At 40.0% G+C, this 17,207-nt stretch overlaps 1 protein-coding gene across 6 annotated transcripts in view; it reads left to right on the top strand.

Annotated features, from left to right (window-relative positions):
• The window catches only part of WWC2 (WW and C2 domain containing 2), a 210,100-nt gene that overhangs the window by 161,658 nt on the left and 31,235 nt on the right, over window positions 1-17,207 (top strand). For all 6 annotated transcript variants that reach the window (XM_081795646.1, XM_078445265.2, XM_078445268.2 and 3 more), the window contains 3 exons: window positions 992-1,184; window positions 2,820-2,984; window positions 15,371-15,501. In XM_081795646.1, coding sequence (XP_081651772.1) covers window positions 992-1,184; window positions 2,820-2,984; window positions 15,371-15,501 — 489 coding nt within the window. The remainder of the gene's footprint in view (window positions 1-991; window positions 1,185-2,819; window positions 2,985-15,370; window positions 15,502-17,207) is intronic.

Genomic DNA, 17,207 nt, shown 5'->3' with positions numbered 1-17,207 from the left:
CAAGATCAGGCATTTTCTCAACCTCGTCCTGTCGGGGCAGGGCTCCCCAAATGTCCTGCCGCTGCCACTCCGGTCACTCTCACGTTCCCCCCAGGGAGTCACAAAGCGCCCCTGAGGTACGGTGACAGCCAGCACAGCTCAGGACCCGTGTCAGCACTCAGGCAGTGAGTTCAGCAGGCTCTTCTGCAACCCCCACCCCCTGTCCCCGCCAGCTCGCAGGCAGTCACTCCTCTAACTGGTCTGAACTTCGCCGAGACGCATAGCGCCACGTTCCTAAACCCGTACCTGAAAGCCTTGGCCCAAAATAATGACACTGCAAAAAGTGACAGCTTGTGTGAAATATCTTCGGCCAAGGCCCACTAGTCTACTAATGCTGAACCTCCGTAATCAGTGTCGATGTCAAATACGGAAATAACGTGATGTGCCTCGGCCCTGCACGTGAATTTACAGCTTTCATAATTGGAGAAAGGCATCTTTTAGAGTATGAATTAGACAAGGCTGGAATTGGGGATGGGGGAGGGACTTAATGGGTGTTCTCTTTCTGGGATTGAAAAGAAAATACGTCGCGCTGTTTCTAAGAATTGTGAACCCTCACATAACGGGTGCTTAGAAAAATCATTTGAAGGTAGTGTTAGAAGTTACCGTTTTCCGCGAACTCTTCCTCCGAATTTTACAAAGCGTAAGCCTCTTAAAACAGTTTGTCGTATCTGAAACTTCCGTGATGCTAGACAATTAAAATTTTTAAGTTTTCTTATATGCTACTTAGCCTTTCTTTTTCACTAGTAGGATAATGTATTCCATTCCTGGGAAATGATCATAAACACCTCTTGTGTAACACTGAGGGTGAATATTCTTTGGGACAAAGACAGCATGATTCTGTCTTCCCAGGCTCAGGAAGCTTTCTCTCTTTTGCGGATCATTTCAGACGGTAACTGTGAGTCTGGGATCACTGAAGTGCGCGTGAAATCCGTTTTATTCTTGTTCTTCGCAGGTATTTCAGGGTTGCTCTGCTTCCCTCCTCAACTGACGTCAGCTGTCTGTTTCGAACGAAAGTCCATCTAGCCACAGAATCCATTCTGTTCAACGACATGTTCCGAGTGGCCATCTCCCAAACAGCCTTACAGCAGAAGACGCTGAGAGTGGATCTCTGCTCTGTCAGTAAACACCAAAGTGAACAATGCCTGGTAGGTCGTGTTGCAATTAACCACCATCAAGTAACACCTCTGGCTGCATATCCTGACAATGGCCGTCTAGCTGCCGTTTGCCAGCCCCGATACCGCTCTAGATCCGCCCAGTGCCTTGGACACACCCAGTGATGGGTTCCTTTTTTTTTTTTTTTTTTTTTTTAATCTGGAGTAGTGATTTCTGGCTTTCATCCTCTTATTCGAGAACTTTCAAATCTGCTTCTTAACTGTGATTTTCTGGAAACCTACCCAGTCTACCCTTTGGCTAAAGCCGAACTCTGAGCTCTGTCACGACTGTCACTCCGAGCGTGTTTATTATTCCCAGCACGAGTGTTGTGCTCGGTGCTCCGTATGCGTTCTGTCATTTAATCCTCGCGGCTGTCCTAGGGAAAAGGTATGATGACCCTCCTTTCAGATAAAGAACTGCCATACGAGGTAGCGTGTCCGGGGTCACACAGCTGGTGAGGGATGGAACCAGGTATCAAAACGCACCCCACGCATAATGCACCGTCACAGATTGAAATCAGGCGGGAGTCTGACTGTGTAGTCCCATTATTCTCCCCTGCCCTGACGTTGCAGCTTCTAGGAAGACTTCAGTGTTGCTGTTGAGAGGAATATGATATTTAAACGCTAAAGCAAAAGACTTCATATGTCACTAAAAGTGAGTTTTGCTCACCACTGTACATAATAACCAGAGAACCGTTGCACAGCAGGCAGGTGACACAGGGGGGTCAGATGTGAGCCTCTAGAGGTGTGCCCGTGCGTTCAACAACAGCACGGGTCTCTGGTTGACTCTCCTTGGCGGTACAATGGGAAGCACGAAAACACGCTTCATGACGAGCAAAGTTTAAAAGGTAGAGAGACTTCTTGTAAGTATTTCCTTTTCTTTATATGAAAACAATATTTGATAATATTACCTGAGCATAAAAAAAAAGAAGCAAAGCTAACAGACAGACTCATTAGGCTGTCAGAAAGGCGTGTACCGCAGTAGATATGGATGTCGGGAGCTCTATAAAATTAGTAGGTATGTTAATTAATCTCCTTTAAAAAAAATGATACAGTTCAGTTAGATTCTGGCTCATATGTGTGATTCGCTGGAATGTAAAAGCTTTTTTTGACGTACTACTAACTTACCCAAATTAAAATTTTGCTGTCTGGTCTCTCATTTAAGAACCACTATAGAGTTTTTATTTGTTTTTGAACTTTACAGTGGACAATGGGTTTTTGTGAGTAATAATCAAACGTTGCAGCGTATTGTGAGAGGTATTATGGTTTCTGCTTAGTCGTTTACTCTTTTAATTTTCATTTTTTGTCTTTTCGTTTAAAAATAATTCCACACGTACAGAAAGTTGCATGCTCTGTCATTAGGTTTTGGCAAAATAGTATCTCACAAAATAATCCCAGGGTTGGCCTCTAGATTGGGATTATTTCTTATTTAGTCACACCTAAAAATATAAGACATCTTCAGGTTTAAAACAAAAAATCCACCGATGCTTTAGAACATGAGTATTGCATGTTTTAAATCCTAACACAAGCTTTCCCAATAATCTTAATAGTATGAGAGGAAGCAAATATGAATTTAAACATGTTATTTTCTCTCTTCTTTGCTCCCCCCGCCCCCTTCATTTCACATAGGCTGGAACTCAGATCAGTTTGGCCGACTTACCGTTTTCCAATGAGATTTTCACTCTGTGGTATAACTTGCTGCCTTCTAAACAAACGTCTCGCAAAAAGAATGGCGAAGAAAATGAGGATTCCGTATTTCGACCAGACCAGCCGTTAATCGAGCCTATAGACTTGGTGAGTCACGTTCGGAGAAAGGGCTCATAGTATGACCAGATGAAACCGTGCAGAATGGCCGCGGTGCCCGCTTGCTCCCACGTGCTTTCACATAACTGTCCTCTTCTCCTCTGACCGCTCACCCTTCCTCCCGGCTTCCCAACAACGACGACACCAGACGCTCATTTCTGCTCACACGTCCTTCCGTCACAATAAACCGATGCAGAGCCTTCATTGGTTTAGGTGACCGTGGAAGACCTTTTGATTCAAATTTATACTTCTGTGCGGTTGTGTGCGTGTCTTTGATTCCTCTGCCAGGTTATCCGTTCGGAACTCGGGTAATTTGCAAATGTTAAATCGCCAAGGCCAAAGAGGGCCTTCGTTTCTATCTGTGGCATCAATATCCATAAATAGTTTTCCAGGAAAAAGGGTTTTTTTTGTAACCAACAGCCATACCTCCAACCTTTCAGAAAACGTACAGAGGGGCATTTGGGGAGGCCGTTCATCGCTGACTTGGCATTTGTGAACCTTGTTGCCGAGTTCAAGTTTATTTTCGATTATCTGTGGGGAAAGAGCTTACTAAGCAGAAGTCAGATCATCACTGATCGTCGACCGTGTGCAGGGCGCCAGAGTGGACGTCGCGGTGGGTGGTGAAGGGGGCGCAGATGCCGGGAGAGCTCGCAGTCCGTGCCCGCGGCCGGCCCGGAGTCAGGCCCCCAGGACGATGGAATGCGACGTCGCCTTTGAGAGTGCTTCTGTAATGGTCACACTGTGGGGAAATGGCTGCTCACAGCTCGATGCAGTGTAACTCACATACCACACGGTTCCTCCACTTAACACGTACCTCACCCATGTGAAGCACGCAGTTCAGTGGCTTTTAGTATGTTCACGGGGTTGGGCCTCCAGCACCACAATCTGGTTATTAGAACATTGTCGTCATCCCTGAAAGAAGCCCTGTGCCCGTTAGCGGTCCCTCCCCGTTCTCCCTAACGCCTCTCCCCCAAGGCAACCACTCGTCTTTCTGTCTCTGTACATTTGCTTGTTACAGACATGTCAGATAAATGGGATAAGACGGTATTTGTTCTTTTGTGACTACCTCTTTCACTCAGCGTACTGTTTTCAGGGTACATCCGTATTCCAGCATGTATCAGTACCTCATTCCTTTTTATTGCCAAATAATACCGCATCATATGGATATACCACCTTTTTTCTGTCTGTTCATCAGCTGATGGGCATTCGGGCTGTTTGTGCCTTAAAAAACTTTTTTTTAATGTTTATTTTTTGAGAAACAGAGAGAGCACAAGCAGGGGAAGGGCAGAGAGAGAGGGAAACACAGAATCCGAAGCAGGCTCCAGGCTCTGAGCTGTCAGCACAGAGCCCGACACGGGGCTCAAACCCACGAGCCGTGAGATCGTGACCTGAGCCGAAGTTGGACACTTAACCGATTGAGCCACCCAGGCACCCCGTTTCCCTACACTCTTACCACAAATCTGGCCTTCTGATTTTAGCCATGTTAGTGTTGTGTGAAGTACGATCTCGTTATGGTTTTGATTTATACCCCTAATGACTAATGATACTGAGCATATTTTCATGGACTTACTGGCCGTTAGTATGTTTTTTTCTTTTTTTTTTTCTTTAAATCCAAGTTAGTTAACATATAGTGTAATAATGATTTCAAGAATAGAATTTAGTGATTCATCACTTACATACAACACCCAGTGCTCATCCCAACAAGTTCGCTCCTTAATGCCCATCACCCATTTAGCCCAGCCCCCCACCCATCGCCCCACCAGCAACCCTCAATTTGTTCTCTGTATCTAAGACTCTCTTATGGTTTGCCTCCCTCTCTGTTTTTATCTTATTTTTGCTCCCCTTCCCCTATGTGCATCTGTTTTGTGTCTTGAATTCCACATATGAGTGAAACCATATGATATTTGTCTTTCTCTGACTTGTTTCGCTTAGCATAATACACTCTAGTTCCATCCACACTGTTGCAAGTGGCACGATTTCATTCTTTTTGATCACCAAGTAGTATTCTATGTATATATACACCACATCTTCTTTACCCACTCATTAGTCGATGGACATTTGGGCTCTTTCCATAATGTGTCTATTGTCAATAGCGCTGCTATAAACATTTGGGGTGCATGTGCCCCTTCGAATCAGCATTTTTGTATCCTTTGGATAAATACTGAGTAGCGCAATTGCTGGGCCGTAGGGTAGCTCTATTTTTAGTTTTTTGAGGAACCTCCACATTGTTTTCCAGAGTGGCTACACCAGTTTGCATTCCCACCAACAGTGCATTCCCACCGCATCCTCGCCAACATCTGTTGTTTCCTGAGTTGTTAACGCTAGCCATTCTGACAGGTGTGAGGTGGTATCTCATTGTGATTTTGATTCGTGTTTCCCTGATGATGAATGATGTTGAACATCTTTTCATGTGTCTGTTAGTCATCTGGATGTCTTCTTTGGAAAAGTGTCTATTCATGTCTTTTGCCCATTTCTTCACTGGATTGTTTGTTTTTTGGGTGTTGAGTTTGAGAAGTTCTTTGTAGATTTTGGATACTGACCCTTTATCTGATATGTCATTTGCAAATATCTTCTCCCATTCTGTCGGTTGCCTTTTAGTTTTGCGGATTGTTTGCTGTGCAGGAAGCTTTTTACCTTGATGAGGTCCCAATAGTTCATTTTTGCTTTTATCTCCTTGCCTCCAAAGACATGTCAAGTAAGAAGTTGCTGCAGCCGAGGTCAAAGAGGTTATTGCCTGTTTTCTCCTCTGGGATTTTGATGGCTTCCTGTCTTACAGATTTAGCTCTTTTATCCGCTTTGAGTTTACTTGTGTGTATGATACAAGAAAGTGGTCCAGGCTCATTCTTCTACGTGTCGCTGCCCCGTTTTCCCGACACCATTTGTTGAAGAGATTGTCTTTTTTCCATCAGATATTCTTTCCTGCTTCGTTGGAGATTAGTTGGCCATACATTTGTGGGTCCATTCCTGGGTTCTCTCTTCTGTTCCATTGATCTAGGTGTCTGTTTTTGTGCCAGTACCATACTGTCTTGATGATTACAGCTTTGTAATCTAGCTTGAAGTCCAGAATTGTGATGCCTCCAGTTTTGGTTTTCCTTTTCAACATTACTTTGGCTATTCAGGATCTTTTTTGGTTCCAGACAAATTTTAGAATTGTTTGTTCTAGCTCTGTGAAGAATGCTGGTGTTATTTTGATAGGGATTACATTGACTATGTAGATTGCTTTGGAGAGTATCTACATTTTAACAATATTTCTTCTTCCAATCCATGAGCATGGAATATTTTTCCAGTTCTTTGTGTCTTCCATTTCTTTCATAAGCTTCCTGTAGTTTTCAGGGGATAGATCTTTTACCTCTTTGGTAATTTGGTTTATTCCTTGGTATTTTATGGTCATAGTGCAGTTGTAAATGGGATCAGTTCCTTGATTTATTTCTCTTTCTGCTGCTTCATTATGGGTGTATAGAAATGCAACCAATTTCTGTACGTTGATTTTATATCCTGTGACTTTGCTGAATTCATGGATCAGTTCTAGCAGTTTTTTGGTGGAGTCCTTTGGGTTTTCCATGTAGAGTATTGTTTCATCTGCGAAGAGTGGAAGTTTGACTTCCTCCTTGCCAGTTTGGATGCCTTTTATTTCTTTTTGTTGTCTGATTGCTAAGGCCAGGACTTCTAACACTATGTTGAGTATCAGTGGTGCGAATGGACATCCCTGTTATGTTCCTGACCTTAGAGGGAAAGCTTTCAGTTTTTCCCCATTGAGGATGATATTAGCTGTGGGTCTTCCGTATATGGACTTTATGATCTTGAAGTATGGTCCTTCTATCCCTACTTTCTTGCAGGTTTTTATCAAGAAATGATGCTGTATTTTGTCAGATGCTTTTTCCTCATCTATTGAGAGGATCATGTGGTTCTTATCCTTTTATCAGTGTGATGTACCTCATTAATTGATTTGCGGATTTTGATAAATCCCATTTGATCATGGTGAATAATTCTTTTAATGTATTGTTGTTTCTGGTTTGCTAGTATTTTATTGAGAATTTTCGCATCCATGTTCATCAGGGAAATTGGTCTGTGGTTCTCCTTTTTAATGGGGTCTTTGTCTGGTTTTGGAATCAAGGTAATGCTGGGCCATTTGTATATTTGAAAAAAATTTTTTGAGAACTGTCTATTCAGATCCTTTCTCTTTGTTTTAAATTCTTTATCATTGTATTTTATTATCTCTTTATTAATTATCATTTTATTATTGAGTGATAAGAGTTCCTTGTATAGTCTTGACACAAATCCTTTATCCAACAAATGACTTACAAATATCCTCTCTCATTCTGTGGGTTTCTTTTCACTTTTTAAAAATTAATTAGTTAATTAATTTTTGATAGAGGGCAGGCACAAGTGAGTGAGGGGCAGAGAGAGAGGGAGAATGGGAGAGAGAGAGGGAACCCTATGCTGACATCATGGAGCCCAATGTGGGGCTCAAGCTGACCTGACATGGGGCTCAAACTCATCAACCATGAGATCATGACCTGAGTCAAAGTCAGATGCTTAACTGACTGAGCCACTCAGGTGCCCCTTCACTTTCTTGATGGTTTTGTTTGAAGTACAAAATTTTTAATTTTGATAAAAGTCCAGATTGTCTGTTTCTTTCTTTTATTGCCTCTGCTGTTGATGTCGTATCTAAGAAGGCTTTGCCTAACCAAACATCACAAAGATTTATGCCTGTGTTTTCTTCTGAGTGTTTTACAGTTTAGTCTTATTTTTAGGTCTCCAGTCCACTTGGATTGTTCTTTATGTGTGATGTCAGGAGTGTGTCCAACTTCATTTTCTTGTATTGTGGGTGTGTGATTGTCCCCAGTACCACTTATTGAAAACACTGGTCTTTCCCCAGTGAATTATCTTGGCACCGTTTCTAAAAATCAGTTTGCCGTAAGTGTGACTGTTTATATTTCTGGACTCCAAATTCTGTTCCATTAATCTGTATGTCTGTATTTATGCCAGCACCACACTACTGTGATGACTGTAGCTTTGTAGTTATTTTGGAATCATAACATGTGCATCATCCAACTTTGTTTTTCTTTTGTAGGATGGTTTGTCTTATTCGTGGTCCCTTGCATTTCCATATTTCTGCAAAAAAAAAGAAAGGCAGCTAGGATTTTTATACAGATTGCATTGAGTCTGTAGGTCGGTTGAGGGGTGGGGTGGGTATTGTCATCTTCACAGTTTTAACTCTTCTTATCCATGGATTTGGGATATCTTCCCATTTATTTAGGTCTTCATTAACCTCTTTAAAAAATGTTTTCTAGTTTTCACAGCCCAAATTTGCACTTCTTTGATTAATTTTATTCTTTTTGATGCTATTGTAAATAGAAATATTTTCTTAATTTCATTTTCAGATTTATCTTGCAATCCTACAACCTTACTGAACTGGTTTATTGGGTCTAATAACGTTTTCGTGGATTCCTTAGAATGTCCTGTACATAAGATCATATCTTCTGCAAATAGAGTCGGGTTTACTTCTTCCTTTCCAATTCCTTTTAACTTCTTTTTCTTGCCTCGGAATCCTGGCCTGAACCTGCAATACAATATTGAAAGAAATGGTGAGAACAGACAAAATTCTGTTCTTTGTTGTGTATGTGATCTTGTAGGGAAGCTTCCAGTCTTTCACTATTACATATGATTTTTGCTGTAGTTGCCCTTTGTTAAGTTGAGGAAAATCCTTTTCCTAGTTTGTTGAGTGTTTTATCATAGAGACTGTTGGATTTAACCAGTGCTTTTCTTCTGCATCTATTGAGATGACATGTGTTTTTTGTCCTTTATTCTCTTCATACGGTTTACTGATTTCAGATGTCAGACCAGCTTCTCATTCCTAAGATAAATCCCACTTGGTCATGGTGTATAATCCTTTTTATATGATATTAGATTCAGTTTTCTAGTATTTTGTTGAGAACCTTTTTTACGTCTGTATTCGTCGTCTTCTTCTGATCACCTTGTCTAGTTTCAACATTAGGGTAATTCTGGCCTCAGGGAATGAGCTAGGAAGCGTTCCCTCCTCATCTACCATTTGAGAAGAATTGGCATGAATTCTTTATATGTTTGGTAGAATTTGGCAGTGAAGCCCTCTGAGTTTGGACTTTGTGGGAAGTTTTTTGTTTACTAATTCAATCTCTTGTTCTAAGTCTACTCAGAATTTTGTTATAATACCACTTTGAGTAGTTTGCGTCTTTCTGGAATGTGCTCACTTTATCTAGTTTATCCAACTTGTTGGCAGACGGTTGTTTCTAGTAACCTTTATCATTCATTTTATATCCCTAAAGTTGATAGTGATGTTCCCTCTTTTGCTCCTGATTTCAGTAATTTGAACTTTCTTTCCATTTTTCTTGGTCAGTCTAGCTAAAGGTTTTTACTTTTTTGAATCTTTTCAAAGAATCGACTTTTGGTTTCCTTAATCTTCTCTAATATTTCTCTATTCACCGTTTTGTGAATTTCTACTCTGGTGTTTATTATTTCCTTCCTTCTGATTGCTTTAGGTGTACTTTTTACTCTTTTTTCCATTTTCTTCAGGTGGAAGGTTAGGTTATAGATTTGAGATCTTTCTTCTGTTTTAACACACGCACTTAACACTGTAAATTTCTTGCTGAGCACTGCTGTAAGCAGCATCTTACAAACTTCAGTATGTTTTAATTTTCATTCAGCTCTTTAGTATTTTCTAATTTTCCTTGTGACTCCTTTGACTCATTGGTTATTTAGGAGTGTGTTGATTCTCACATCTTTGTTATTTCTTATTGTTTCCTTCTGTTATTGATTTTTCATTTCCTTACAGTGTGGTCACAGAATATATTTTGTAGGACTTCAGTCCTTTTAAGTCTGTTGAGGTTTGTTTCATGGCCTAGCATGTTCTGCCATTCCTGGAGAATGTGCCATGTGCACTTGAGAAGAATGTGTATTCCGCTCTTGCTGGGTGAGTTTTCTATAGGTGTTTGTTAGGTCTCGTTTGTTCACAGTGTTGTTATATGCATACATATGCCTTCTTATTACACTTTTTATCATATCCTAATCTCACTTTAACTTGTTTCTTTTGTGGAAGGGAGTGATGGAGAGATTTATAGCAAAGCGTACAGATCTGATATGAATTTTCCAGTGACTTTTCACAAAGCAAGCACACCTGTGTAGCTCCCACCCGCATCAAGGTATAGTGCATTATCAGCACCCCAGCGCCCTCCCTGGTGCCCCCGTCCGAGTCATTACCACGCTCCCCTAAAGGTAATCTCTACTCTGACATCTGTCTCTGAACTTTACATAATGGAATCTTTCAATATATGTTATGTTATGTCTGGCATCTCGTGCTCACCATTATGTCTGTGAGAGTCATCTATGTTATTTTGTGTGATTGTAACTCATTCGTGCTCACTGTTGTGCAATATTTCATTGTGTAATTTTATCACCGTTTATTTATCCATTCTGCTATCGATGGACATTTGAGTTTCTGATTTGGAGGCTACTAGGATTAGTGCTGCTCTTACCATCTTGTACATGTCTTTATCTTTCATTTTAGCCATTGTGGTAAGTATATAGTACTCTCATGTTTTTCCATTTCCCTGATTATAATATTTAATGGCCAAATGGATGTCCTTTTTTGTGAAACATCTGTCCAAGATTTCGCCCATTTTTCTGTTGGATTCTCTCTCTTTTTTTTCAGTAGGTTGGTAGCCGTTCTTCATTTTAGATTTGAGTGTTTTGTCAAATATGTCTATTGCAAATATCTTTGCCCATTCTGTGGCTTGCCTTTTCATTTTCTTAATGTTGCTTTTTGGTGAATAGAAGTACTCGGGTTTAACGCAGTCTTTTTTATCAGTTGTTCCTTGTCTGCTTAGCGTTTTCCTTTGCTATTTAAGAACTATTTGGCGCCTGGGTGGCGCAGTCGGTTAAGCGTCCGACTTCAGCCAGGTCACGATCTCGCGGTCCGTGAGTTCGAGCCCCGCGTCAGGCTCTGGGCTGATGGCTCGGAGCCTGGAGCCTGTTTCCGATTCTGTGTCTCCCTCTCTCTCTGCCCCTCCCCCGTTCATGCTCTGTCTCTCTCTGTCCCAAAAATAAATAAAAAACGTTGAAAAAAAAAAAAATTAAGAACTATTTGCCCACCCCAGGGTCATGAAGATGGTTTCCTGTCTTGTCTTATAAAAGCTTTATTGGTTTACCTTTCACATTTAGATCTGCAGTTCATCTGAAATTAATTTTTTTGTAAGGTGTGAGGTAGGGATCGAGATTTCTTTTTATCCACGTGGTAGCCCATTGGCTCAGCACCATTTGTTGAAAGGACTTTCTTTCCCAGCTGCATTGCATTTTCATCTTTGTCATAATCCACTGACCTGAACATGTGGGAGTCTGTTCCTAGATATTCTGTTGTATTCCATTGGCTTAGTTGTCTACCTTTGTAGAAAATAACTCTACTTTTTTCAAAGTGAAAGCTTTCAGTAATTTGTCGTGTAGAATGATTTTTCTGAGGCTATGTGTAGATAATCACTATCAGATTAAAGAAGTTTCTTGCTCTTTCTAGTTTGCTAAGACTTTTTATTATGCATGGATATTGAGTTTTCTCAAACATTTTTACTGTCTACTTAACTCTTAAATTGATTACACAGTTGTTCTCTTTTATTCTCTTAGTGTGCTAGATTGTACATTGATTAACTTCTGAATGTTAAACCACGCTTGGATTGCTGGAATAAAACAGACTTCATCGTGATGTATTTTATATGTGTTTTTATATATGTTGCTGGTTTTGATTTCTTGATTTTGTGTTTGGGTTAATTTTCATTTATGTTCGTGAGAGAGGTTAGTCTTTAATTTCCTTTTTTTTTGTAATGTCGGTTTTTTTTTACTGCAAGGTTTACCAGCCTTCCTAATGTAAATTAGAAAGTATTCCTTTTTCACTTCCTGCGGAAGGTTTTGTAAGGTGGGTATCATACCTTCCATAAGTCATTGGGAGAATTCCCAAGAGAATTCACCAGCCCAGCCTATAATTTTCTTTGTGAGAAGCAGCCTTTCACAACCAAGGCTATGCAAGAAGTAAACATTTACCAAAAAAATATTTTCGATGACTATTTTCTTATTTCTCCCAAGGATGGCACATAACTCACACCATTTTAGATGTCATGTTTTGTTTTGCTTTAACATAATGGATGCTAGAGGGCACAAGGGCTTAACTCTAATGGAATCCCAGTTGAAAAGTGCTGGTGGACCATTTTTTATTATAGATTCCATTTCTTTATTAGATACAGAACTATTCAAGGGGCGCCTGGGTGGCTCAGTCCGCTAAGCGTCTAACTTCAGCTCAGGTCATGATCTCATGGTTCATGAATTTGAGCCCCGCGTCAGGCTCTGTGCTGACAATTTGGAGTCTGTTTGGTATTCTCTCTCTCTCCCTCTCTCTCTGCCCCTCCCTGACTCATGCTTTCTCTCTCTCTCAAAGTAAATAAATAAACTTAAAAAAAAAAAAAAAAAAGATACAGGACTATTGCAGCTTTCTATACTTGTATTCATTTCAGTAAGTACTATTTTCTACAGGATTTGTCTATTTTACCTAAATTATCAAAATTTTAGCAAAGCTATCCAAGGTACCCTCTAATTTTTCATATATACAAGGATTTTGCTATGTTTCTGTTTTATTTCTCACATTGGCAAATTTGTACCATTTCTGCTTTTTTTCTCACTCTTGCTAGGGACTTGTCAAATGTTTTATTTTATTCAAAGAAACATCTTTTGGCCTTGTTGATTCTTTTTCGCTATTTATACATGTGTTTTTTATTTTATTAATTCTGCTCTTTTCTTTATTATGTCCTTGCTTCTGCCTTCATTAGGCTTAATTTGCTGCACTTTTTTTTTTTTTTTAAACTTCTTGAGATAGGTAATCGTTCAGCCATCTTCTTTTCCAATTTATGCATTTAGGGCTTAAAAATTCTTTTTGAGCACAGCTTTGTCTGCTTTTCACAAGTTTGATAATATGATATTATCAAAATATCATTGAATTTAAAATAGTTTTTAATTTTCGTTGTAATTTCTTTTTTGATCTATGAGGGTTTTTTTTTAGAAGTATATTTACTTAATTCCTAAACAGTGGGGTTTTCTAGTTATCTTTTTATTATTGATTTCTTCTAGCTGTATTTCCCTGTTTTCAGAGAACAGAGAACATACTATTCAATCATACAGAATATTGAAATTTCCTTTATGGCTTAGTATATGGTCAGTTTGGGTAAAAGTTCTGTGTGTTCTTAAGAGAACATGTTCTACAGCCCAAGTTTGTCAATTTTTGTCTTTCAAATCTTCAAATTTTTCAATTTGCTTATTTTACCAGTTATTGAGAGAGAGATTAAAATCCACCAACTTACGATTGTAGATGTCTGTTTCTCCTTTTAGTTTGTTAGTCTTTGCTTTCTGACTTCTGTGTTTATGTTCACAGATGAATATAAATTTAGCGTTGTGTTGTATCTTTCTGTTCAGCTGGCCCTTTCGTTGTTATAAAATAGCCCTCTTTATCTGTACTAATACCCCTTGTTTTAAAATCTGTTTCGTCTGGTATTGATAAAGCTGTATCCACCCTTTTTCGGTTAGTGTTTTCATGGTTTATCTTTTTCCATCCTTTTACTTTCAATCTTTCTGAATTCTTAGATTGAAAGTGTTTCACTTGCAAGCAGTATATAGTTGCTTTTGGTTTATTATCCAGTCTTATAATCCTTACCTTTTAATTGAAATATTTAGTTCATTTACATTTAATGCTATTAGTTATATATTTGGGTTTGAACATATTATCTTACTCTTTTTTTTTTAAGGAAAGGAAAATTTCATTTGCCCTTCTATTAGATCATTAGTAATACAGTCTTTTTTTTTTTTGCTGTATCCCTAGTGATTACAGCATGCATCCTTGCCTTCTTAAGAGAAGCTACCTTAAATTCATGCTTTTACTTTTTCCCACACAGTACAAGAATTTTAAAAGACTTGAACTCCATTTATGCCCTTTCCTCCTTCTGCGAAATTATTGGTCACGCGCTTTAGTTCTGTATACTTTAACGTATATCCCACAAGATACTATTGTTCTATTGCCAGTCAATATTCATTTAGATTTCCCCACATCTTTACCCTTCCTGGTGTATTTCATTTCTTTCTGCATTAGTGCACTCCCATTTGGGTCATTTTCCTTCTGCTTGAAGAACTCCCTTTAGGATTTCTTTTAGTGCACATCTATCAGTGTCTTTATTTCCACTTGAAAAGGAATTTTTTTTTCCTGCACGTTCAGAATTCTAGGTGGGCAGTTAATTCTCTGAACACATTACAGATACCGTTTTGTTGTCATCTGGCTTCCACTGATTCTGTTGAGCTGCTGGAGAACAGTCGATCCTTAAAAAGTAATACATCTTTTTTTTTTTTTCACTGCTCATAAGATTTTCTCTCTTCCTTTGCTTTTCAGCAGTTCCACTCTGATGTGCTAATGTGGGTTCGTGTTTACACTAGTGAGATTCTCCACCATTTCATCAGTTTTCTTGAACACATTAACTGTAAAAACTTAAATTCCTTCTCTAAATAATGGCAGTGTATGGGCCACCTGTACGTTCCCTCTTTTATCTTATCCGTTGTTGTTCTTGGTTTCCAGTAGCTGCTGGATATTATGTATGAAGAATTGTGGAGGCTCTGGCTGATATTTTCCTCCAGAGAGGATTTAGTATTCTTCCAGAAGGCAGATTACAACATGGGCAGATCACCTGAGTCACTTGGAGGGCCTGAATTCCAATTTTTCCCTCCCTAGGACCGTGAAGAAACTGAAGTATCTGCCTACTGTTTTAGCCTCCCTGCAGCTGGGCTTTGCTTAGTTTCCCACCTCTTGCTGTCGGATCTGCAGCTGAGGAGTGGGAAATACCGCAGCAAGAACATCGTGCAGAATACTGGACTCCCCTTTCCGTTCGTTTCCCTGGGCCCCAGTGTGCTGGCTGCCTTGGGGGCCTTGTCAGTTTTCATCTTCACGTTCTATCGATAGTGCCGCTGTTCTGCACAGCCACAATTTTAGCCTGCGTGCCTCAACCGCTAGAACTGATACACGTCCCTGGGGGGAAAGAGTGGCAGTGACGTCGCTTCACCTGCCTGCGTTTCTCCTCTCCCCGGGGTCTCGGCCTCCAGTCCCGATTGCCTGTGTCGCTCTTGGTTGCTTTAAAAACGCCGGAGGTTGGTTTGTTGCCTTTTGTTTTATTTCCATCAGCTTTCATATTTGTTCTCTGCAGGAGAATTGGGTCTGGTGCCACCTTCTTTTCCACAACTGGAAGCTTCAGTCCCCATCTGATGAGTTTTTGAATCGTTTCTCACAATATGTGATGTTAATTGCCGTCCGTACACCTTCTGTTCTCCAGGATGCCGTGTCAGCCCTCCTTGCAAGAACATCAGCTGAGCTGTTGGCTGTGGAACAAGAATTAGCACAGGAGGAGGAGGAAGAAGAAGAGCCAGGGCAGGAAGAAGAGGAAAGGGGTCCAGATGGAGACTGGTAAAAACCCTGGGTTCCTTTTGCTATTCGGGAATGCAAAGAGGGTGTGTGTATCACAGGGAAACCTTTATCGGTTCAGATATTACCCTGGAATTATGGAAAGCGGTGCCGTGTTAGGCTGCTACCACTGAAGGAAGGACCCTCTTTGGTCATTAGAGAGTTGAAGAAGGTAACAGCAAAATTTTGGGCCGCATCAGAGTTAACACAGGAAGGACTTTCTTTGTTCCTGCCTCCATACGTTCTGACACTCTTTTCTGGGCTTTTTAAAATTCTTGGTCTCAGCTACCTGTTTTGAGGGGCGCCCGGGTGGCTTAGTCAGTTGAGCGTCTGATTCTTGATCTTGGCTCAGGTCATGATCCCAAGGTCCTTGGATTGAGCCCCGTGTCGGGCTCAGCACTAAGCGTGGAGCCTGCTTGGGATTCCCTCTCTCTCCCTCTGCTCCACTCTCCTGCTCTCTCTCGCTCTAAAATCATCATCATCATCTACCTGTTTTGAAAGGTGTGGTAGTTTATTGTCAATTTGTAAATAAATTTTAAAACTTACTTTCTTTTTCTTTAAATTACCAGAAGTACCTCTGTACCATTTAGGTTCAGGTAAAGCAAAGCACATATCTGAGTACTCATTTTCTATTTGTTCACCTCTGCCTTCTTTTTCTGTTTCCACCTAATTATCCATACCCCGTCCTTTGAAAAAAGAAAAAAGTTATTTATAGATTTTGTCCAGAATCACATATGTATAAAGAACTGCCTTTCCTGGTTTGCATTGTTTTCTCTAAAAACAAATTTTAGTGAATGCATCCGTTTTTAAAGTATAGATGTAAAATTATTTGGATTAATTTTAATGTATATATAGTTGCTTATACTGTTGTGTTTGATTGAACTCCTGTTAACACATATGCACATACATATATAACATGCGTTTGTGTGTGTGTGCATGTGTGTATAAAACTTGTTACAAACGAAGACTGACAAGATATGTCATAAATAACAAAATCTTGGACATTTGGAAGGAACAGCTCACTACAGTTAGGCAAAAAGTACAGATATACATTGTTCTTGGCAGGAGCCTTTTACAGTGATTACCAGTCAGAGCACTGCAAAAAATAAATAAATACGAGAGTGATTATAAGGCCCATCAAGATATATCTTTAAACACTAAACCTTTGTGTGTGTAAAACACAGTTTGTTTCACATACATTTCCAAAAATACACCCAATTTGTAGCATAAAGGAATTTATAGCTCGTGGAATCCTTTGCTAGCTTCCCTGTGCTCATCTCATGACTAGGCAGTTAATAACAGGCGTGTGCCCATCTGTCAAGAGTCTCACCAATCACAATTACAGCCCACCCTTCAGTTATCAGTGGAGAAAATGTTACTGTCCTAAGGACATGAAACTCAACAGACCATGAGATATTCTAAGCCACGCTGGTACCCAGGCTTTCCTGTCGATGCAGTTTATTCAGAACATAAATCCATATGTACATTCTGGGGCCCCGCTTGTAATACCACCCAAGCCCATGCTGTGGCTTTGGTTAGAGACAAGATCACATGGCCTTAGGATTCCTGTTATTTCAGGTGTAAAACTCCCTTGACACAGGGTTTTTACCCCTGGTAGACTGTAAGCACAGTCGTTTTTTATAAAGATTTTTTTTTATAAAGATTTTATTTTTAAGAAATGTCTACAACCAGGGTGGGGCTCAAACTTG

The sequence above is a fragment of the Panthera onca genome, chromosome B1 (assembly GCF_046562875.1).
Source record: "Panthera onca isolate mPanOnc1 chromosome B1, mPanOnc1 haplotype 2, whole genome shotgun sequence".
Lineage (NCBI taxonomy): Eukaryota > Metazoa > Chordata > Mammalia > Carnivora > Felidae > Panthera > Panthera onca.
The sequence above is the reverse complement of the archived record's forward strand: the minus strand, read 5'-3'. Positions and strand labels throughout refer to the sequence as shown.